The 23776-nt window shown below is 41.5% G+C and overlaps 1 protein-coding gene across 1 annotated transcript; it reads right to left on the reverse strand.

Annotated features, from left to right (window-relative positions):
* Positions 1-2919: 2919 nt before the first annotated feature.
* LOC148504744 (nicotinamide N-methyltransferase-like) lies at positions 2920-18674 on the reverse strand. Its single transcript, XM_088448522.1, has 4 exons — positions 18632-18674; positions 18095-18272; positions 9585-9792; positions 2920-3521 (listed from the first exon to the last, which is right to left on the reverse strand). Exons 2-4 carry the CDS (start codon positions 18243-18245, stop codon positions 3101-3103), a joined length of 780 nt encoding a protein of 259 aa, XP_088304648.1. The 5' UTR covers positions 18246-18272; positions 18632-18674; the 3' UTR covers positions 2920-3100.
* Between the last annotated feature and the right edge of the window lie 5102 nt (positions 18675-23776).

A 23776-nucleotide genomic window follows, 5' to 3' on the forward strand; every position in this document is an offset into this window, starting at 1 on the left:
TCAAGCTATAAAATAATTAAATTTTTTTCGCTACAATAAGCAAAATTGCAATTTATGCACAATAATTGTTAGATTCACAAGTATTCTTAGAGCATCACTACTTCCCTATCACTTTTCAAGTCCACATAAGATAGCACAATCATGTTAAAGTTAGAAAATACCCTAAAATACCCTAATGCTGCTCATTTTATATGCCTTCCCTATAGAGGGGAGCAATGTTTAATTTCTAACTGTTATAATATAACTGTAATACAAAATGTTCACCGCATTTGCTTTTGGCTTCAAAAGCTTGCATAATTTGCTAGCAAAATTTCCTTCAATGCAACAAACCCACTGAAATTTATGAGACTGTGTTTTTAAATGAATGCATTTTATTTTAAATACAATTTTAAATCTAGAATTTAAATAGGTGTGACCATAGCAGGGCTATAATCCTGTGTCCTGTGTTGGCCCCGCCCCTGAACATGACATCACAATGATGGAGTGGGACCACTGGAACCAGGAAGAGGCTGAACTTCCAGAACACCCACGAGCTTATATTCCTGTAAATAGGTTCTGTGCAAGAATGCTGATTAATCATTATCATGTAACAGATTTTTAAGGAGAACCCGCACCAGGTAAAGTATTAATAAATCTATGAGGGGTGGTATTTTAAGCTAGTCATGCCATTCAATATTATGCCAACATGTGCTTGCTCCAAATTAACAGGTGCTACCCATTGATTCAAAATAGACATATATAGATATTGGAAGAAAAGTAGGAATCAACTACAAATTGAGTGCACTCAAACCCTCTTTGAAATATAAATTATAATCATTTTATTAAACATCTTTAAAAAAAATTTCAGTATTGTAATTATTTTAATATCTTTTTATTTTTATTTTATATAGTATTATAACGAGCAATCAGGTATTGGTATATTATTTTAATGCCATTATATGGCTAATATATTTATTTAATTAAGTAATTAACATAGTTATACCCATAAATAAGGCTTCATAAGCGAAATATTAAAGCCATAAAGAAGAAATATACATAGAGTGAGAGATAGAAAATTATATGTGAAAGATTATATAGACATAATCAATAAATTGATTAAAAACAAGGTTGTGTGCTGTCCTTATTTGTAGCTATGAGATGTATAGCTGTGTATGATATAGTCCTGTAGATAGTATAATTAATTCCAAATATCTATATACTATTCATGCAGCTCAAACATCAGGGAAGTTGTCTTCTTGACATGTGTTTAAAGGATTACAATGTTGCATACAGTATGTTGTGACAATAGTTGCATTTGCATAGAAACAAATGTTACTACTCGTATTCAGTAAGGAAGAAAAGCTGTTTGTTTCTTGCAGGTTACAGCTGCTATTTATATAGTATATATTTTATCATTGATTAATCCATCATCATTTGTAACTTTACTCATACTCCATGTGAGACTGTATATGTTTTAATGAGTTAATACTCCTATCTCAGGAACAGCTTGTGTCAAGCTTGCTTTGCCCCGTGTTTTATTGTGTTGAAGCCGTGAGATCTTTACTACAGACCATTTCTAGATTTAATAGTGATGATTTAAGCCGTACTAGCCTTAAATCAACTGGTGACAGGTTTATATTCACCTAAAACTAATGGTTATTCATCAGATTTCTCCGTTTACAGGGCAATGGTATGCCGCTCTGCTTAATCCACGTTTGTCTTATCAGACGTTATTACAATAAATCATGCCCTTTTCTTTCACGATCACTGACACCCTTGTTGTGATTATTTGGTCTCTACTGATAGATGACCAGCGTGAGTCTAATACTGGGAACAGTATTACTAGACTGCCAACTGCACTGTGTAGGGTTTCTCCGTGGGACACATGTACAGCCGCACCATTACTGAGTAGTATTGTCTGATCATAAATACACTCACATAAGTAAAATATATGTGAGTGTATTTATGATCAGACAATACTACTACATGTGTTCCCAGTATTAGACTCACGCTGCACATCTATCAGTAGAGACCAAAAAGATATTAAAATAATTACTATACTGAAATTTTTTTTAAAGATGTTTAATAAAATGATTATAATTTAATTTTCAAAGAGGGTTTGAGTGCACTCAATTTGTAGTTGATTCCTACTTTTCTTCCAATATCTATATTAATCATTATCATTTCAGATATTTGTGACAGGCCTATTTGTTGCCATAGGGGGGAGTTATCAAAGTTAAAGCTGGGTATTCACTAAACGATTTTTTTGAGCGATTTGCCCAATTTCAACGAATTAGAAGACAAATCCTCACAATCGTCTAGTGTGTACCCAGTATGTCAGGCGGTGCACGCTCCCGTGGGGTTATCGGCTGCATCATCATGTCGGCCCTACATGCAGCTCAACCTGATGATGCGACTGATGACCCCATACAGTGGGATGCGGCAGGGGCCGACATATTTGGTGGTTGGGCACTAGATCTTCTAATGTGTATCGCCCACCCGATATGTCAGTCCGTCGGCGGGGGGGGTCACCCGTCGGATCACTGGGTACACATGTCATTTAGTGTGTACCCAGCTTAAAAGAGATAAAGAGGAAAGAGATAAAATACCAACCAATCAGCTCCTGTCACTTTACAGGCTGTGTTTGAAAAATGAGTTAGGAGCTAATTGGTTGTTACTTTATCTCTCTCCACTTTATCTCTCTCCAAGGCTTAGTACATCTACCCCTAAGTATATTAATGCATTCTGTATATCAAAATCTTTAAGGAAAGTGGTGGGCACGTCTTTATGCCGTTACTTTGCAGAACTTATCTGCTTCTCAAAGTACAAGTTGGTCACAAGTATAAGATACACTTAATTCAAAATACAGCTGTGAGTTGTGTTTATGCTCTGGGTGACACATTTTGCACAAGTGGCATTTTTATTTTTCACAAATGGGCTTACAGACAGTATATCCAATTCTAAATCATATCATTAATATGCGGAAACTACAGCAATGCAACAATGTATTGCGCTAAATATCACTGTAAAAATATATGTGTGTTTTCACTGATATTGCTTTCTATTAATGTAAAATGCAGTTATTTTCAACTGACCTTGGATGCATCATTTACATTCTGCCTCATAGCTTACGGGCTACAAGGCAGAATACAGCTTTACAATCAAATATCTCCTCCGGAATCTGAACGTCTGTAAACATTTTATACTCCTCAATTTCGCACCCACTCTCAGACACTGCTTCCTTGACAAAGTTCTCATCAAGTGACAGAACGGGAAATCTTTTCTCTCCAACCAGGTAAGATGAGGCTGCCAAGTAATCACTTAGAATCAAATGGCCTCCTGGTTTTATTAGCGCTACAATATTCTTAAGAGCAGATTTAAAGTTTGCAAAGGTTTTGCAAGCGCAAATAAGGCATGACGAGGTGAGCACGCAGTTCGCCAAAGGAAGGGAATTCGGATACAGGGGATTGGTCTTGGTGACATCACACTTCATTAATGACACTTTTCTTCTTATGTTCTTCGCCTTCTCCTCAGGGGTGGTTCTATTAAGGGATTTGGAAATAGATAAATTATTTAAGAAGTGATATAAGAATAGCACAAACCAGCATGAATGAATGGCCAACACAACTAGGTATGTCTGAAGTTAGGCGTGTGGTACATGAGTAAAAGGAAGCTTGACACATATACAGTAACTGAGCTAGAGTAAATTACTACTCAGAAAGAAATATTACTTAAAGATTATAACAGGAGTAGCAGTTAAGCACTGTTTATCTTAGAGAATTTCTTATTCATTGCAATTATACCTCTCTTATATTCTTTTTATTACAATTTTAGCACCTGGTGCTAACTAGAAATAGTAATCACTTTTGATTAAAAAACACTTTTATTTGAAGTATGTACTTCAATCACACTTGCCTACCCTCCCGTAACAGCCGAGAGGGTCCCGAAAATCAAGAGGTGCTCCCGGCCAACCAGAAAGATGGACAACTCTCCCCGCCGGCCACCACTCTCTCACAACCCGTCAGCGTCCCCTCATACAACCGCCCACTCATACAATTCAAGTGAGCAGTCTGGTAGGAGCCGATGACGTGATTTGCCTCATTGTGATCCTGCCCCTTGCTGTACCATGCCTGGAGAAGGCACCCAGATTGTCCGCAACTATGACTTGGATTAATGGGGATGTACACACCATATTAACCAATTAGCTATTACACGGGTGTGACACACAGGACCTTTACTGGTTGGTGCATACACTGCATGTTGCCTTTATAATTCCCCTGCTGTAGCTGTAAGGAGAATTGTGATTATTACCACTGCTGACACCTTCTGTGTCGAGAACACTGACTACATGACTGTATGCACATTTAATATATGCTGAATAGTGAGCACTGTGACAGTATTCACAGTTCTTTTAACAAATGGCAGACAGGTGACAAGTTGATGAAAAAGTTTTCTAATTCCTTGCAAAACTCTATAATGCTTTGAAGTCTGAGCAAAAGTTTATTTACAATGACAAACTGTAATTGTCTGTAGGGGCATAAGTACTGTATAGATTTATTTGGCTGATCCTTCTAAAGATCTGCATAACATTGCCTCTGTTTAAATTCAGATATTTTGCATATCTTACACACTGCAAACAAAGTATATCCTAAAACTGGATACATGTTGACCCCTTACTTTATATGACCCTTTCCAAACTCCCTAGCTGAGAATACTGTATTTACCTCTGGAAATTAATTCCTTTCCATATCCAATTACATCTACAGAAATCTGTTTACTCACCTTTAGATATACTGTAGTTTATGTGAATAGTGAAAACATGACATTAATCCTGCCCTTATAAGCACACATCCCCTATGTGTTCTACTCACTAATGTAACCAAATGGGGTGGTTGATCTTCTAGTACTAGATGGAGTGTTTTCATGATACAACAGTACAGATGTGTTGTTTGTCCATCATCGGTGTGAATATAATGACAAATGGCCCACCTAAGGATACACTACAAAGACAAATGATACATTACCTTCCCAGCACACCAGTGGCAATACCAATGGCACACAGACACAACACCAACAGAACCATGAGACCAAGGGAAGGTTCTTGTCACATAGCTCCTGATTCTGAGTTGGGATCACAGCAAAAATAAAGCAACTTTGCACCTTGGTAAAACCATGTTACACTGCAAATGGGGCAAAGGTAAAATGTGCAGTGAGATTTAGATTTGGGAAGGGTGTGCCCAAACTGAAACCTAAATTGCAGTGTAATAATAAAGCTGTCCAGCGTTCATGGGCTACATGCAAAAGCAGCCAGTATTTACTAGAGATGAGCAGGTTCGGATCTCAGAGATCCGAACCCACCCAAACTTTGGGGATCCAAGGCAGATCCGAGTCGGCTCGGGTTTTCCTGCCTGATTCGTATCTGAAAATGAGGCAAAATGTCATCATCCCGCTGTCAGATTGTCGCAGGTTTTGGATTCTATAAAGGTCCTGCGATCACCGCCATTTTTCATTCTGGCTGTGGAGAGTGAAGAGGGAGGGAGCTGGGACCTGTGCTGTGCTGTTGCTGATGCTGACACTGTGCATAGGGGCTGGCTACTGTTGTCACTCAAAGGCTGGCTGCTTGATATCCATATAGGGGCTGGCTGGCTGTTGTCCTGTCCATAGGGGCTGGCTGTTGTCCTGTCCATAGGGGCTGGCTGGTTGTAGTCCATAGGGTCTGGCTCGCTGTTGTTCATAGAGGCTGACTTTTCAGCTGTGTTGTCCAGGGGGTGCTCTGTCCTTCAGGGGTGCTGTTCTCCCACCCCCAGTGTGAAAAAAAAGAAACAATATTTTTTGTGCGTGTGGTAGCCACACCTGTCATCAGCGTAGGTGTGCATGGGTGCTGTGCTGCAGTCTGTCAATGGACTGCTGTCTCTTTCAGGGGTTCACCCCCAGTGTGAAAAAAAAGAAACAATTTTTTTTGCGTGCGTGTTAGCCACACCTGTCATCGGCATAGGTGCGCAGGGGTGATGTGCTGCTGTCTGTCAAGGGGCTGTTACCTGTTTCAGGGGTTCACCCCCAGTGTGAAAAAAACATAGTTTTTGGAGTGTGTGTGTTAGCCTGCCACATCACCAGTGAAAAAATTAAAAAAAATGTGTGTACACCACCAGTGTGACAATAAAAACAATTTTTTGAGTGTGCGTGCTAGCCACACCACCATTGAGAAAATAAAAACTATTTTTTGTGTGTGCGTAATTGCGTATTACCCACACCACCAGTGTGAAAATTAAAACATTTTTGTTAGTGTGTGCGTTTTACCCTGCCACACCACCAGTGTGAAAATAAAAACTATTTTTTGGTGTGTGTGTGTTAGCCTGCCACACCACCGGTGAAAAAATAAAAACAATTTTTTGTGTGTACACCACCAGTGTGAGAATAAAAACAATTGTTTGTGTGTGCGTGTTAGCCACACCACCAGTAAAAAATAAAAACAATTTTTTGTGTGTGCATAATTGCATATTAGCCACAACACCAGTGTGAAATAAAAAATTTTTTTTAGTGTGTGCATGTTAGCCTGCCACAACACCAGTGAAAAAATCAAAACAATTTTTTTGTGTGTGTGTGTTAGCCTGCCACACCACCAGTGAACAAAATAAAAAAACATTTTGTGTTTACACCACCAGTGTGAAAATAAAAACAATTCTTTGTGCATGCATAATTGCGTATTAGCCACACCACCAGTGTGAAAATAAAAACATTTTTTTTGTGTGTGCGTGTTACCCTGCCACACCACCAGTGTGAAAACAAAAACTATTTTTTGGTGTGTGTGTGTTAGCCTGCAACACCACCAGTGAAAAAATAAAAACTATTTTTTGTTGTGTGCATGTTAGCCTGCCACACCACCAGTGAAAAAAATAAAACATTTTGTGTGTACACCACCAGTGTGAAAATAAAAACAATTTTTTGTGTGTGCGTGTTAGCCAGTGTATGGGGACAGCAGGCCATTCTGCAAACAGAAGGTAAGTAGGAGATATCTGTGATATCTCCTGCTTCAACTTCTTAATGAATGGCCCGAATACTTAATTGTCACAATTGCAGGTGAAAATGTGCTTTTTCACCTGCTTTTGTGACAATTAAGTGATGATGAATATGCCCCTAAATATGAAAAGTGTTCATGTTACCCATAGCAACCAATCAGATTGTAGTTATCATTTCTCTATTGCATTCTACAAAATGATAGACAGGATCTGATTGGTTGCTATGGGCAACATGAACACTTTTCATATTTAGAAACTTTAATAAAAACTAAAATTACCCCCAAATAGCCTATTTTTCCTGCCAGTAGTTATTTACATGTATCTCTTTCACTTCAGATCTGTGTCCATTGGGAAGAAAAAACAATGTATTCATCCCTTCTGGGTTGAAAATCCACTCCCAGCAAGTATGCATGGCGCTCAAGAATTCCCAAGACACAATGTAAAGATTAAACCTTAAACTGAAATGATGCATTTAATGCTCTGTTCCGCTTGTTCACATATCTAAGTAATATGGTTAAGTGGACAGTGGGAACAACAGCAGTTTGAAGGCCACTAACTAACTGTTTTTTTAATGTCCCTGTACAGGTTGGGAAATGCCTTTACTTCCGCTAATCCAAAGGATTATTTAAATCAATTGTTTTTGGAAGCGCTGTTCCTGTTACCCTTCTGGGATGAAAATCCACTCCTAGCCACAGAAGCAGGTGCAGGATTTTCAAGAAAGACACAATGTAAGGCCTAAATCAGGGGTAGCCAACCTTGGTCCTCAATAGTTACTAACAGTTCATGATTTCCAGAACACCTAGCTGGTGCACATGTGTATTCATTACTCACCAATACATTTAGAAAGATCCACAGGTGGAGTTAATTATTACAGTTATTATTATGTGAGGAGACCTGAAAAACATGTACTGTTGGTAGCTCTCAGAGTTGGCTACCCCTGCCTTAAATCATAGATCTTATGCTTGATGCCACCAACTAACTCTGTTTTTTTTAATGTCCCTGTACAGGTTGGGAAATGCCTTTACTTCCGTTAATCCAAAAGATTATTTAAGTCAATTGTTTTTGGAAGCACTCTTACTGGTTCCCTTATTATTTTGTGAGGAGACCTTGAAAACATGCACTATTGGTAGCTCTCAAGGACCAGGGTTGGCTACCCCTCCCTTAAATCATAGATCTCATGCTTGAGGCCACTAATACCCCTTTTACACCAGAGCTAAAACCCGGGTTATTGTAGGGTTAACCCGGGTAGCTCCTTGGTGTAAAAGGGGAGAGGGTTGGATTGCCGGGTCGAGAGACCTGGCAATCCAACCAAGGTAACTTGCAGGGTTAAACAGGGAGTAACCCGTGAAACCCTGCAGTGTGAACGGCGCACTCCAGGTCACGATGACCTGGAGTGCGCCGCATGCCGGCCGATTGGTCCGGCTTCAGTGGCGCTTGGAGATGACGTCATCTCCAAGCGTCCACTTCAATGCCGGAAAAGCCAGGTCTATGCAGACCCGACTCTGGTGTGAATGGCGCCGACTCGGGATTTCCGGGTCTGAACCAGATTGGAACCCTGTTCCAACTCCGGGTCAGACCCGGAATTTAAGTGTAAAAGGGGTATATCTAACTATGGGTTTTTTATGTCCCTGTACTGGTTGGGAAATGCTTTTTCATGTGGAAAGCACTACTAGAAGTCTTCCTGGTTACCTTCTGGGATGAGAAAATCAACTCCCAGCATCAGCAGCCATGCTCAAGGATTATTTTGTGGCAAGGACTGATGTGAATGTATACAACTTTTTTGTAAATGCCTCCTCCCCTTCCCTTCTCATCATAAATTTTCTTCGGAATCAAAAAATTAAATAAAATTTACTACCAATCAACCCTTCCTGTCCCTGCCCTGCCTTCAACTACATACATACTCCAATTCCCTAAGGCCTCTCTTGAATAGCAAAGTGTTTCCTGATATGCTATGTTTGAAGTTAATCTGCCATGTGTTTGTGCCGCCCTCTGCTGCCGCTTAGCTTAGTCAGCCAGCTAGTTTGGTGCAAATTTTGGGCCTGAACTGGATGAAAACAATATAGTGAGCTGTGAGGTGGTCAAAATTGACTGTAAATGAGTGGAAATAAATGCTATTGAGGTTAATAATATTGTAGGAACAAAAATAGGTACATTTTATGTGATTTTAGCAGTTGTTATGATTTTTTAAGCAAAAATCCAGATCCGAAACCAAAACTGAAAAACAAAACACGAAGGTGAGGTTTTGGCAAAACCAATCCAGATCCAAAACCAGGGGAGATCCAGTTCCAAAACCAAAACCAAACATGGGTATCAGTGCACATCTCTAGTATTTACCCTGCATGTAAAAAAATTATATAATAAAAATGTATTTGCAACCCGTGCATTTCTACATGGTTTGTTCCAGATACAATACTTATTGTATTTGCTTTTTGGGGTTTGCTCCCAAGTCAAAATCAGCTTGGTGGCAATGATTAGAAGGACAAAATCAATTCAGCCCTACAAACCTCAGCTGTGCTAAAAAAAGACTATCTGTATAGAGAAAGAATTGGCCAAATTGGATGAATCCTTTGACGTTTTATATAAACCTACCGTTTGATTGGAAGAGCACAAACATATCTTATGTGTGGGGACCAATCATAAGCATCATTGTCATCTTTTAGCCATTTTTCAATCTCTTGAAGGTTGTTTTGGCAATAATCAGTTAGGTAGATTGTTTCAAAGTTTTCAGAGGCAGTTATAATATGATGTATACAGGGGCCTGCACCGATCTCTACGAGACTCTTGCCCTTTACATGACCTAATGGGGAAGAAAATCAAACACTTTATGTTAACAAAAAAAAGAGAAACTAGAGCATTCTACAATGAGTAGATACACATACAATACACCAAGACAGTCAACACATGCCACAAATAAAATAGATTAGAAAATGCTCCTATTTTGCATGGTCAGTTATCAATCTACAGTATTGGCAGCTATACCACAAAGTACAGGTATCACACATCAATATATATTAGTTCATGGAATATGAGTCTATTTGGACATATTGGTTATATATGGACATAGTAACTATCTAGAAACATGTGAACCTATGTGGGCATACTGTACACATGAGAATATCCACTATTTATTGGCACAAAAGGGTATTGTTGTTGTGAGGATGTATGTATATGGAGGTATACTGGTTATATGTAAATAATAATAATAATAATAATAATAATAATAATAATAATAATGTCATTTATATAGTGCTTTTCTCCGAAAAGGACTCAAAGTGATTTACATTTGCCTTTATAGCACAAAATACAAAACAAGCTTAACAATAGACATTAGTGAAATGCTTGGATGAATAGGTTATTAAGGTGCCTATCCACTAGAAGACAGGCAAAAGACTGCACGTTTATGACATTGTAATCGTACAGTCGTTTGTCAGTCTGTTGTGTGCCTACACTGAACAAGCAGTCGTTCAGTGTAGTCACAATTAATCATCTGCAGACATGCTGAACCTAACTTAATCGTCAGGTTGACCAACTTGTTTGCACAATGATAGATGTCTAAAAGACCAATTTTTGAAACAATCTGCAAACGATTTTCAAACAATTATCGAATGATTATTGAAGGATCAAATTATATCGATATCGTTATCATTCAATCGCTCATTTTAATCGTCTAGTGGATAGGCACCTTTATGCTGCATACACACGGAACAACTTGAACAACCATAGATATCGTTGATAGATTTCCTTCCAACTTTCTGTAGTGCAGGTCAAACGATTTTGGTTGTACACACTGATAGATGCTGAAGCATGTCACCGAACAGGTCCTGTGCCTGCAAAGACCAACAAACATCTGAGATGTATGTTAGCCATCGGGTTAGTGTACATCTCTGAATCAGACCTTATGTACTGTACATAATATATTTCTTGCTATTAAACATACATTACATATTTACATTTTTTTCTTTTTAGTTGCAAAAAGTATTATGTATTAACAAAACCATAGCGAAACCTTGGTGGCACACTTTGCATATCAGGCAATTTTGCATAATTATTTTTGAACAGTATTTTAATTTTAGTTAAATACATTAATGCTGCATACACACGTAACGATTTTGTTAATGAATGATTTTCGTCCAGTTTTTCCTTTGAAAAGTGTAATGAATGATTTTTTTAACAATTTTTTCAACGATGAACAAAAAATGTTCCTTCCCTTAATGAAAATCGTTAAGTTGGGCAGTCTGAAATGGACGATGAACTACAAACTACAAACTACAAATGGGAATGCGCATGAACGATTATTGTTCATCGTTATAACTCAGAAAGTGAACGATATTTTGAACTATAACGACGTCATTATAGTTAAATCGTTCAAAAATCGTTACATGTGTATGCACCTTAATTATGCAGCATGTCTTGCTCTGTTGACGTGCTCCAGGCTTGCCTACCCTCCCGATTTGGCCGGGAGCCTCCCGATTTTCCGGGGGTGGAGAGGTGATGACGCGATCTCGCGGCCACACTCCCGGCCTGCGCTGGCCACTCTGACTATGGGGGCGGATGTGATAATAATTGCCAGCTTTTATTTTGCTTGCCCGTTACTCCGCCTCCTACCAACATTCCGCTCCACCTCCTATCCCTGCCCGATCCAACTATGAGGGTGGATGGTGATAATAATTGACAGCTCCCATTGCCCGCCTGCTTACCCGTTGCTCCACCTCCTACCATCTCTCAGCTCCGCCTCCTTTCCCCCACCCACTCCAACTATGATGGAGGATAGTGATAATAATTCACAGCTCCTATTCCCTACCTACCCGCTGCACGCTCTGCCTCCTACCGTCCTCATGCCTTCCCTGCTATCCCTGCCTGCTCCAACTATGAGGGAGGATGGTGATAATAGTTCACAGATCCTATTGCCCGACCTGCTCACCAGTTGCTCTGCCTCCTACCATCTCTCAGCTCCGCCTCCTATCCCCTGCCCACTCAGGCTAGGAGGGAGGATGGTGATAATTGACAGCTCCTATTGCTCGACTGCCTGCCTGCATGCTCCGCCTCCTAATGTCCGCATGCGTCTCCTCCTATCCCTACCCGATCTGACTAGGGAGGATGGTGATCATAAATGAGAGGGAGAGAATGGTGGGGAACATTTGAGGAACTACCGTACTACCATAGTGGCCTCTTTAGACTGCTATGGTGCCCAGCGGTGAGGTGGGTTTGGCTATGCTGGTCCCTCTGTTCTGGAGGTCTTTGCTCTAGTCATCTGCAGTTAGGCAAAGGCAGTACATGCACAGTGAAGCCCCACTTTTCACACATGTGCCAAAGCTCCCCACCCCACTCTCACACACACATGTGATGCATGTGATGAGGTTGTAAACTTTATGCAGGGCACTAGTGACTCCCACAGATGCCATCAGCAGTATTCTGCACATATTGTACTGTCCACTTTATGGAGCAGTAACAGTTTTGTGAGCCAGCCTGAGTAACATCATTATATGTCATGCTACGCCACTTAAAGAGCCGCTGAAAGAGAAAGGAGCCGCTGCATGCGAGGATAGAGAGGTCAAAACAGAAGAAGGAGGTAACAACAAGTAAGTGACTTTGATGTCATGCGAATGAGAGGGCTGGTTAGTGCTGGAGAGGTGAGACGAGGCAAAGAAGGCCTGGAGAGACAGAAGAGGACTGGCTGGGTTTAGGGAGACCCGCAGGGCTGGAGAGAATTCATAAAAATAAATTTGTGTAGGAATAATGGGGGAGGGGGCTCTGCCTGTTTTGTCAGTCCAGGGCCCCACAATTTCTGATGGCAGCCCTGTGTGTGTATACTGTATATGTGTTAGTGTGTATATATGTTTATGTATGAGTTAATGTGTATATATGTGTTATATATAATATGTACTTGTTTGCTAAATACTGTATATTATATATATACAGTATATATCAATATATATATATATATATATATATATATATGTAGGTATAGCGGTGGCACTCACAGGACTTTATAAAGTGAGCCCCACTGTCCTAATGACTTGTGGGGAGTGCATATGTTTTCTGTATGGGAAGGCTCTATGCAACTTGTCACATTCATAATTGCCCCTCTATTCATGGGGCACCCACATATGAAAAAGAGGAGTCCACTCTTTCAAAAGATGTGGCCCACTAGTAGCTATTGTCTGTTGATCAACTATGGTCGCCAGACATTATTTACCTACACTACAGAAAACATTACTTTTATGTACATGGGCATGAGTGCAATACTTGCCCTGTCCCTTCCATAATGCTACTGCTGGGATTTATGTGAGTCTCCTCATATTTTTAAAGTGGCAATCATTTTAAATTCTAAACCAGCTTGGTTTAGCCTTTAAAATGATTGGTGCTTTAAAAATATGGGGAGAGTCACATAAATCCCCGCAGCGGCTGAAGATTACAAGCTATTACATTTAGCCCTTGATTTCTCCATCAAATGGCCTATTCTGTACATTTTAGAACATACATTAAGTATATAAGAGGAGGAAGGAGTGTCATGTGCTCTCCATGACACCTACAGAGGTCGTAGAAGTATTTTATTTTACCTTCCAACATTGCAACATGGAGAATAGGGGAATAAGCTCCACACCAAGCCCATTCAAACTCTGCCCAAATCTTCCCCAAAATACTTTTAGGTGAACTTTCTCCCCTTTTTAGCAATCTTGGCTGCTTGTTGTTACTGTACTGCAAGGGAGAGTTAGTACATAGCTGAAAAAGTTTGTTAAAGTAGTGGAGGTGTAAGAGGTATGATAGGTATGTGGGTAGGTATGATGGACATGTAAGGGGAAATTGGGGAGGTCTGGCGGGTATGGGCAGATGTCTGATTTGAATGTTTATGAGGTGGAATTGTTTTGAGCAAGTGAGGGGCTGGTTGTCCCTCATGTTCTGACTTTCCAAGGGATTCCAGCCCAGGGCTGGTCAGGTTTGGGCTGGTTAACGTTATGGCAGTGGGACCCCATGCTTTCTGTCTCCCTGCTATAGCTTTAACAATCCCCCCCCCCCACATCCCCACCCCCCTCCAGCTTGTTCAGCACAGTGCTGGTTATTGGTATATTGTATAGGTTGCTTCCACATTAGAGATATTATAAAGGATTATTAATAATAATAATAATAATATCCAAGTAAATGAAGTCATACATTCATAATTGCTCACCTGAGGGGAGATTCCAGTGGCATGAGCGAGCTGTGGGGTGATGCCGTACTTGCCAAATTTGGGCTGAACCCTCCGGGAGGAGTGCCGCTGGATCACCGATGTGGGGGGCATGGCACGACCAAAGTGGGCAGTGCTAGGAGCATGGTGACATAGTTGTGCAACTGTAGCCACTCCCCTTCTAGACAATGTCACGATTACTGGTATTATGAAGCAGGAGGTGGGGCCACAAAGATACAATTGAACACAAATTTTGTCATTGGGTGCCTATACCACCCACTTCACTCGGGAAGTAGGCTGCCATGGGTGGAGTTGTGGACAGCTCTGAGAGACTTACCTACTCTTCTAGGTGGCCAATCTGAGAGAATAGGAAAGTATTGGTGATGCTAATCATGTTGCCATGGCCTTGCCAATGCTGTGCAATACTGCATTTTGCTGCATCCCCCAGTATGCCACTGTGGGCGGACCTATGATGGTGCAATTTGCTGTAATAAGTAGGGAAGTGGGTGGTTGTAGGGAGGTAACCAGGGAGAACTAACTGAAATTCGTATTCCTCATAGATATCCCAAGAGAGTAGCAAGTACAGTATGAATTTAGTTAGAAGTAATTTGTTTTGAGTAGAGTTGATAACCATCAGTAACATTATAGACAGTAAAAGTGTAGTGAAATGTTCATCACTAGTAGGAAAAAGTGGTATACAATCGGGAAGCTGGCTGCCGGAATCCCGACAGCCGGCTTCCCGAACTGCTTTATCCCAGCATGGGATAAATGACCGGCGTCTATATCTAGACGCCTGTCATTTCCCCAAAGCCGGGAGACCGGCGCCCGACATCCCGATCGAAGGGACGCTGGCCGCAGCGAGCGGACAGCCGTGGGGGGGAGGGTTAGGTTTAGGGCACCCGAGGGGGACTTATGGTTAGGCACCCCCCGGGAGGGTTAGGGTTAGACTAGGGGGAGGGAGGGTTAGGCACCCCCAGGGGGGGGGACATATGGTTAGGCACCCCCCCTGGGGGACTTAGGTTTAGGCAGCGGGGAAGGGGGGGTTAGGGTTAGGCACTTAGAGGGGGGATTAGGGTTAGGCACTTGGGGGATGTTAGGGTTAGGCACCCCTAAGGAGGGTTAGGGGGTTAGGTCAGGTTAGTTTATACTTACCTTTGCATCGATCGGGATGGCTTCCGCTGCCGGGAACTCTGCTTTTGTCGGCCACGCCCTGCGGAGAATTGAACATGCGGCTGGCGGTATTTCATACCGATTCCGAAACAGCATGTCAGTAATGTCCGATATCCGCTTAACACTACTACACTTCAAAAACAGGCTTATTTATGAATGGGAGATAACTCCAATGAAAGCTTCCACAAGACAGTGATCCCCATATAGCAATCACCATGCCATTATCAGATGATCATAGAAAAAATGCATTATTCATTTATTTATATAGAATATGATTTGTATTTAAAGGACCCAAATGAATGGTCTTATATTGTTTAGATGTTGTTTTAATATTTTTTAAGAAGTAGAATTGAAATCATAAGTCAGCACTTCCAGGTCCAATGTGCATGTTTTTACTGGCTGGCTGTCAGGATTGGCTGGCAGAGTGGAAGCAGTACACTGCTGCCAGGTAGTGTAGCTGGGAAATATCACCACTTGTTAATAAATAAACTCCAGAAATGTAAAACCTCAAAGTTGATTTTGAAACCATATAACATGCATAGGAAATTTCAGGGTGGTTCTTGGTTATTGTAAACAATTTCAATAAAATGTGACCAAAAATACTGTACGCTTAAAAAGTTGCATTAATTGTAACTGTCTAACATTACTTTAAACATATGTTAAACAGAGGAATATGCACTGTGCATAAAAAAGAAACAATGCATAACAACTAACACAACCACTATTGAGTTTTTCCTACTCTATACAATGCTAAGTGGTGTTACTGATGGACATTTCTAGGTGTTTAGGGTTGGAACATGTATTTACTATCCATGATTTTGATGTATGCGTATGTTATTGATCAGAGGCAGACAGATGTAAAAAGGAAAAGTACTCTCTTCAGAATCATTAAATACTGTTTTTTATATTTTAATTTTTAACCTTGCTGATATTTCTAATAATGACAAATTAAGATGTTAAAAGTGGCCATAGCAGTTCCTCTATGGTCCATGAAGAATATTTATTCTGAATGTGTGGAATCAATGTATGGGTACCAGCTTGAATGGATGTGATACATTATGTCAACGTTCAGAACATGTCGACAGTTACAATGTTGACACTGCCATGTCGGCAATGTGAATGTTGTCAGAGTATCAACAATAGGATTTTACATGTAAACCTAACTGTAAGCATTAAAAATTAATCCAAACCGTAACTAGGGCCGTAACTAGGGGTGTGCTAGCGCAGAGCTCTGAGGGCAGCACTGTCGCTGCCCCACAGCCCCTGCATCTGGCTGCTATGGTGCCTGGTAGGGCACCCTGCAGCCAGTATCGCTGCTGTAATGCCGCCTAGAGCGTCCTTTGGATGCTCCAGACATGCACCCTGCAGTTTGTACAGCACGCCTTCAGCATCCTGGTTCTAGTGGCCCTGCCACTCTCAGCACAATATTGTGATGTCAAGTATTCAGGGGGCGGGGCAAGAACAGGGCATACTGCTGCCCTGTTACGGCACTGGCTGTAACCCTAAAGGTGCCTACACACTAGACGATATTTTGACGCATCGGAACAACAAATCGTGTAAAATATGTCCACGTGCTTGTGGGTCGTACATCACATCTTCAGATCTTGCCTGCTGCAGGCAAGATTTGACGATCTCATAAACGATTTGGTGCAATAGATAGATTTTGTGCAATATAGATCTTTAGTCAGATTGGACACACCATATCGTGTCCTGGAGTGCCGGGGAGCTGCCGGGGAGAGTTCAAGGGAAATTGCTCATGATATCGCATTGTGAGCACATTATCAAGTGTGTAGGCACCTTAACACTAATTGCAGCCTACTATACCTCAGTATGCGTTTATGATGCCTGTGGTCACTATGCTGACCGCCGGAATCTCCACTACAGAATCCCGGCGAGGGTTAATTAACCTACTTCGGGAGACCGGCGCCCGGCATCCCGATCGAAGAGATGCCGGGCGCCAAGCAGGAGGGGGGTTAGGTTTAGAGTTCCGGGGGGGGACTTAGGGTTAGGCACCCCCCCGAAGGTTAGGTTTAGGCTAGGGGGAGGGGGGGTTAGGGTTAGGCACCCAGGGGGGAACTTAGATTTAGGCACCCCCCTCGGGGGACTTAGGTTTAGACGGCGGGGAAAGGGGAGGTTAGGTTTAGGCACTTAAAGGGGGGATTAGGGTTAGGCACAGGGGGGGGAGGTTAGGGTTAGGCACCCTAAAGGAAGGTTAGGGTTAGGGGGTAGATTAGGTTAGGAAATATGGCCGGCGATGTAACATACTGATTCCCTTTACCTCTAACCCAAACCCTAACAGTAATTGCAGCCTACTCCTAAAACTAATTGAAGCTAAACCCTCACCCTAAAATCATGTGTTGACAATATAATGACTACATATAATAATAATAATAATAATAATAATATTATTATTATTATATTATTAATAATAATAACAGATATATTTCTCCAATAGGACTGAAAGCACTTATAATTGCAGCCTTAGGTAGTAGAATGCCAAGGCACACAGTGACCCTAGCTCTTGCTATAGCTATTACATCCTTATTCACTAATATAAGTATTGTTATACCATAGCATGTGTCAATAAACAGTATATAACTTGTCTTAAACCATCAATAAAAATATTTGCAGCTGTTATCATCCCTGGTATACAGCATTAATGTAGCTCATCTAAAATGTCAAACCTGATTAGTCATAAATGCCAGCCCCAGCTGCATAGACCTATCCTGACATTAACTTTATTGCATCACAAATGATTACATACCTGAAGAAAATACATCATTTAGAAAAGTGAGCAGAAACGCTGACGACTTATCAATTTCCTGGGTTATGGGGTCTACCCTGTAGAATATATCTAGATATTTCTTTGCATCAAAATGATTCTCATACACAGGATCTTCCAATAAAGTCTCCATGTTTCACTTCAATCAACTTGTTATAACCTGAAAATGAATTCACACATCTTACTGTTATGTGGCAGTCTACTGCTACTCACTGTAACTACAGCACACTGGTCAGAAAGGCTGTAGGATTGTTAGCTGTATGCTATTGAGTTCTGAACAATAATAGATAACTTCCACTAAAAAGAATGAAACCATTACATACATCTAGAATGAGAAGTCTTGTATATCATATGACTGATATAATGTGACAAAATCCATACACATTTGTTTCAGTTTTTAGCATAATGTCATTTTTAGATATTTTTGTGTTGGTTGAACACTGACATCTGATCATTTCTATCTACTCAGACCTGTGCGGATTACATATCCCTTTTCTTTTTGAACACTGAAATCCTCACCTCACTTTGGTCCTCAGTATGCGGTGTCCAGCTTGTAAATGACTGTATCATAGAACTGATAAAGCAAGACAAACGCTGAAATCTAATACTGTATGCTGGAAGAACCGCCTTTCTTGCAATAGTGTAATTAGAAACCTCACATATTTGTTGTTAGGTTTATTAACCCTTTTTAGTGCTGGAGAGTCCTATGAGTAAGCACATTGGGCCTCATTCAGCAAGGATTGCAAAGCTGCATGCAGGCAGCTTTGCAATTGTGATCCTTGCAATAATGCAAAGCAGGACAAGGTGTATGAGACCATCTGCTGCATTTGTGATCCCAACACTGTGACGGAGGTCACCATAGTGACCATCACGACCATTGGTGGTCGGTTGTCGTGATGGTGGGTGGTGCCGGGTGGCCAGCCAGCTGAGTATGCCTCAGTGTACTCAGGCTGGCCAGCTTGTGAGCCCAGCAGACCGCATACATCCATGAAGTCCCTAGGCTGGCCACTCCCATATGAATACCTAATGATCTATACATCCTAAATGTTGCTATTTAGTGTTAGAAGTCGCACAAGAAATAATTGCTTTCCAGACTTTGATTGTGGTTCCAAAGCACAAAAAGATATTATTCACCAAAAAGCATGTGATCTAAATACAATTTGCGTAAACAAATTATACAATCACAAGGTACAGTCGAATACATACGCACGCGCTCTGGATCCAGATTTCCGGCATCAAAGGTGAAGCCTCCATAAATAGAAAGAAAATGATGACTAACTATCAGATTCAGAGAGCCTGCTTATGTACACTTAAAGAGATAGGCAATACAATAGATCAAGTTGGCAAAATCCCATTGGTTCTTCTTCCTGGTTCTTCTGTTACAATACAGTTCATAGGTCAGTTTGTATTGTAATAGTTCAGCCTCTAACAGCTTCTTTGTGTCCGTTTTCCCACCGAAGAACAAGTCTAAACTGGCTAATTAACATTACATTACAGAGTACATTTCAATGACTATCTCTCTATGATCCATAATTTGCAGACGCATGTTGTGATCTCCCTGCCGATGGATCCAGAGATCTGCAAATTAACAGTGGTATAGAATAGCACCAAACACGGTCTGCTTATCATGTACTAAACCTGAGATCTTAAATACAGTAATTTTATTACATAATTAATAATGAATAAAACCTTGAATATTAACCTTAATGCTAGGGAACCTTCCTATGTAAGTGTGCAATGTGTAAGTGTAAGGATATTAAGAAAAGACACTAGTTAGCATTGTGTGTTTACGTGTTTGGTACGTGTTTTGCAGGATTGTTCATGTTATATATTTTAGTAAATGTATGTATTTATATAATGAGGACTATTAATAGTGTTCAATTGCGTGGGAATCGCACGACACTAAATAACATCGCCATATGTACTGATATTGTGTGCGATTCGCTAAAATGGCTTTGAGCGGCCATTCGCAAAATGGCATCTTGTTGCCATTCGCAAAATGGCGTTGTGCAGATTTTAATTTCAACAGATTCTGTCTCAGCCAATTATCCGGCTTCAACACCCAGAAAATGGGGAAGACACCCCCTGTTTCCGGGAACCCCATCCCCGCACCGCCCCTTAAATGCCTCTGCCTGTCAATCATTCCGGCACACTCGCAGAATAGATCCTGCGCACGCGCAGATTCATGATAATCGGGAATCAACGTTCAGCAGTGCACTTAAATGTACTGCTGAATCAGGCCCATTATCATTGTGATGGAGGATTTAAAAAAAAAAGAAACCTGCACAGATGTGATTTTCATATAGTATATGCATCACATGCAGATGTGTCCTTACTTACTGTACTGTAAATTTTCTGAAATCTCTATCTGGTGTCATATTGATGGATACAGTTTTGTGCAATTACCGGCTGTTCTCCAAACACAGCGCAACAGTAGGGTGGCCAGTGCACTGCTTGAAACGTGAGCTCTCGTCAGAAAATTAAGGCCCTCATTCAGAGCCGTTCGCTATTTGCGGTCGTTCGTTCAAAAACAAGGGGTGGCTATTCAAATGATCCGTTCGCACATTGCGGTCTGTTCACACCTCTAAGTCTGAACGAGCGACCAAAACATACGCTCGTTTATTTGATAAAAACGCCCCCTGGCCGCTCGCACCATACGTCATGTCTGATATTTATTAGATTAATCGAGTACATCGTACAGCGTATGAACTGCTCGCTATACTTGTGGTTGGTTTTTTCAACCGCTATTTTGCGAGCAGTTCTGAGTTAAAAAAAACCAAGTGACGTGGTCAATGACGCTGCTGTATTAATTATGCACTCCCTTAAAAAACCCGTTTTGACCTTTAAGCACGCCTGCGTTCGAATTCCACACCCCCGTTTTCAAGCACCTTCCCCTGTTACCACCCACATACGCCTCATTCTGTCACTCAAAATAGCAGGCACTCACTATATAGCGTACAAACGATATTCGGCCGCACTGACTGGTTCGCGCATGTGTACTAGAAACCGTATGCATGCGCAGATGTGCGAACATCGCTCGGAACGAACGTACTGTCGCTAACGAGCGGCTCTGAATCAGGGCCTAAGACTCTTCAACATTGCTGTCGATGCATAAAGCTGGGCATCCACTATACAATTTTCTGTCAGATATCTGTCCAATCTGGCTGGTTGGAATGAAAACCTGGTAATGTATGGGAGCAAATTACTATCGTCAAATTGCTCACAAACACTGGAAAATACCCAAAAATGGTTGTTCAGACAAACGGGTTAAAGCACACAAATGTAATCTATTTGAACAATTTTTTTGTCCTTTTTTCAGTGTTTAAATCCATATGATCGACTGTCATTTGCTCCCATACATTACCAGGTTTCATTCCAACCAGCCAGATCTGACAAAAATTTGTATAGTGGATGCCCTGTTTAAGACTAACAATGTGGCTAAGCATGGAATAACTCAATGATGTACATGTCAAACAATAAACAAAGAACAAATGTTTGCTAATAGTTGTATTTACTAATATTCTGTATTTGTATCTGCAAACTTTTTGCTAATTGGTTTTGCTTCTTTCTTTGCTAATTGTTTGTGAATTGTTCCAATTGAAGGGCATGGCAGTGACTGTTTGAATAGGTGTGTTGCTTTGCAAATTTATGCTACAGGTCTGCAACACCTTATAGCACAGGTTCTCAAACTCTGTCCTCAGGACCCCAAACAGTGCATGTTTTCTAGGTCTCCTCACAGGTTCACAAGTGAAATCATTAGCTCCACCTGTGGATCTTTTAAAATGTGTCAGCGATTAATGAATACACCTGTGCACCTGCTGGGTGACCTGGAAAACGTGACCTGTGTGGTGTCCTGAGGACCGAGTTTGAGAAACACTGCCTTATCGGAAAATGGTGTCTTTGACGAAGCACACCATCTTGTGCCACTCTATTGAATTTATGATGCTCTGATAGTAAAGTTAACTAAGGAGACATCTGCACATAGTGTATATTTAAGTATAAACATATAAATGGAAACCATGTACATACTGGACGATATTTTCGAACTATATGAACGATAATGACATAGTTGATCGATATATCGTTGAAATCGTCCAGTGTGTATGCACTAAGTGATGAATGATGCGCACTCCCTCGGGTCGTTAATGATATCCCCAGTCGTCTGTACCTGCAGCTCAATCTGGGAATATGGTTAATGATGCCATGCTGGCCTCGCTGCCCTCCCCCCCGGCCGTCATTCATTGTTGCTGGCATTAGCAAGTGTGTATGCACTTACCGATGCTGGTATCCCTACCAAACCGCCGCATCCGACATTGCTCTGTACACACATTGTCCAGTGTGTACGGGGATATACATTATAAATGTTGATGTAATTAAATCTAGAATGCTCTAAAGCTTTATCATTGGTCCCTCTGAGGCCCCAAAAAGTATAATTACTTATTGGTGCATATCACAGCAATAAGGTTTGATATTTTTTACACTACAATATGTAATAAAAAAACATTTGCCAGAACTGCATCTCCAATAGGAATCTATTACTATCTGGGTTATATTAGCTAATGCCATCTGAAGATGCCATTAGCTAAAAGGGTCGTAATCCTAATCTCTGATATCGCCTTTGTTCAGGCTTTGTCACATTCCCATGATCCCTAAACCATGCAAAAATCGCCTATTCCACATGGCTTTACCTTTGATACATAGACCCTCAAAAGTCTAATGGGTCTAATGGTTTTCACATCAGACTTCCTGCAGTGCAGTTGTGTATTTTGGTATAACCTATTTGGTTACAATTGGTGTCAGCTGACTGTAAAATGCATGTTAGTCCACACAGATGTCCTTAACCAGGATGGTGAGTTTATTTGGTAACAGCAGTGTACACAGGGTTAAAAACAGTAACAAAGATAGGTAACAGTAACAGCAGCAGGTATCTACAGAGAAGTCCGTGTAGTACAGTGACAGTCTGGATAGTAGCGCCAGTTGTGTAACTAGGGCAGGGCGAGTGGGGTGCGTGCCCTGGGCGCCGTTAGACCGGCGGCGCAGGGGGGCGCCACCGGCCACGGTACCGCCCTAGTTAGCCAGTGTAGCGCCGACCGCAATGAGTGCGGTCAGCGCTACACATTTACACAGGACCGGCGCTAGGCTTCCAGCGTTGGTCCTGTGCTGCACGCCTGAGCCCGTTCCCTCCCCCTGAGCGCTTGCCCAATAGCGCCAGGGGGCGGGCTCAGGCTGTGCATAACACACGCATCGCCGCCAGCGCTGGCGGCGATGCATGTGTTAAACAGCAGCCAATGAGAGTCAGATAGACTCTCATAGACTGCTGCAGCACCCACTGCAAGAGCCGGACTTCCGTCCGGCTCCTGCAGTGGGTAATGGGACTGACGTCATGACGTCTGTCCCATAATGCTGAGCGCGCCAGCCCGGGAGGGAGAGGCATCGCGAGCAGGACCAGGACCAGGAGCAGAGATTCAGGTAAGTATATTTTTATATATATATATATATTTTTTTTAACCTATCTGCACAACGGGGGAGAGGGGTGGCTACTACTGGGGGGACCTCTACTGGGGGAGGGGTGGCTACTACTGGGGGGACCTCTACTGGGGGAGGGGTGGCTACTACTGGGGGGACCTCTACTGGGGGAGGGGTGGCTACTACTGGGGGCGCCAT

The sequence above is a fragment of the Taudactylus pleione genome, unplaced genomic scaffold (genome assembly GCF_031769625.1).
Source record: "Taudactylus pleione unplaced genomic scaffold, aTauple2 ptg000457l, whole genome shotgun sequence".
NCBI lineage: Eukaryota > Metazoa > Chordata > Amphibia > Anura > Myobatrachidae > Taudactylus > Taudactylus pleione.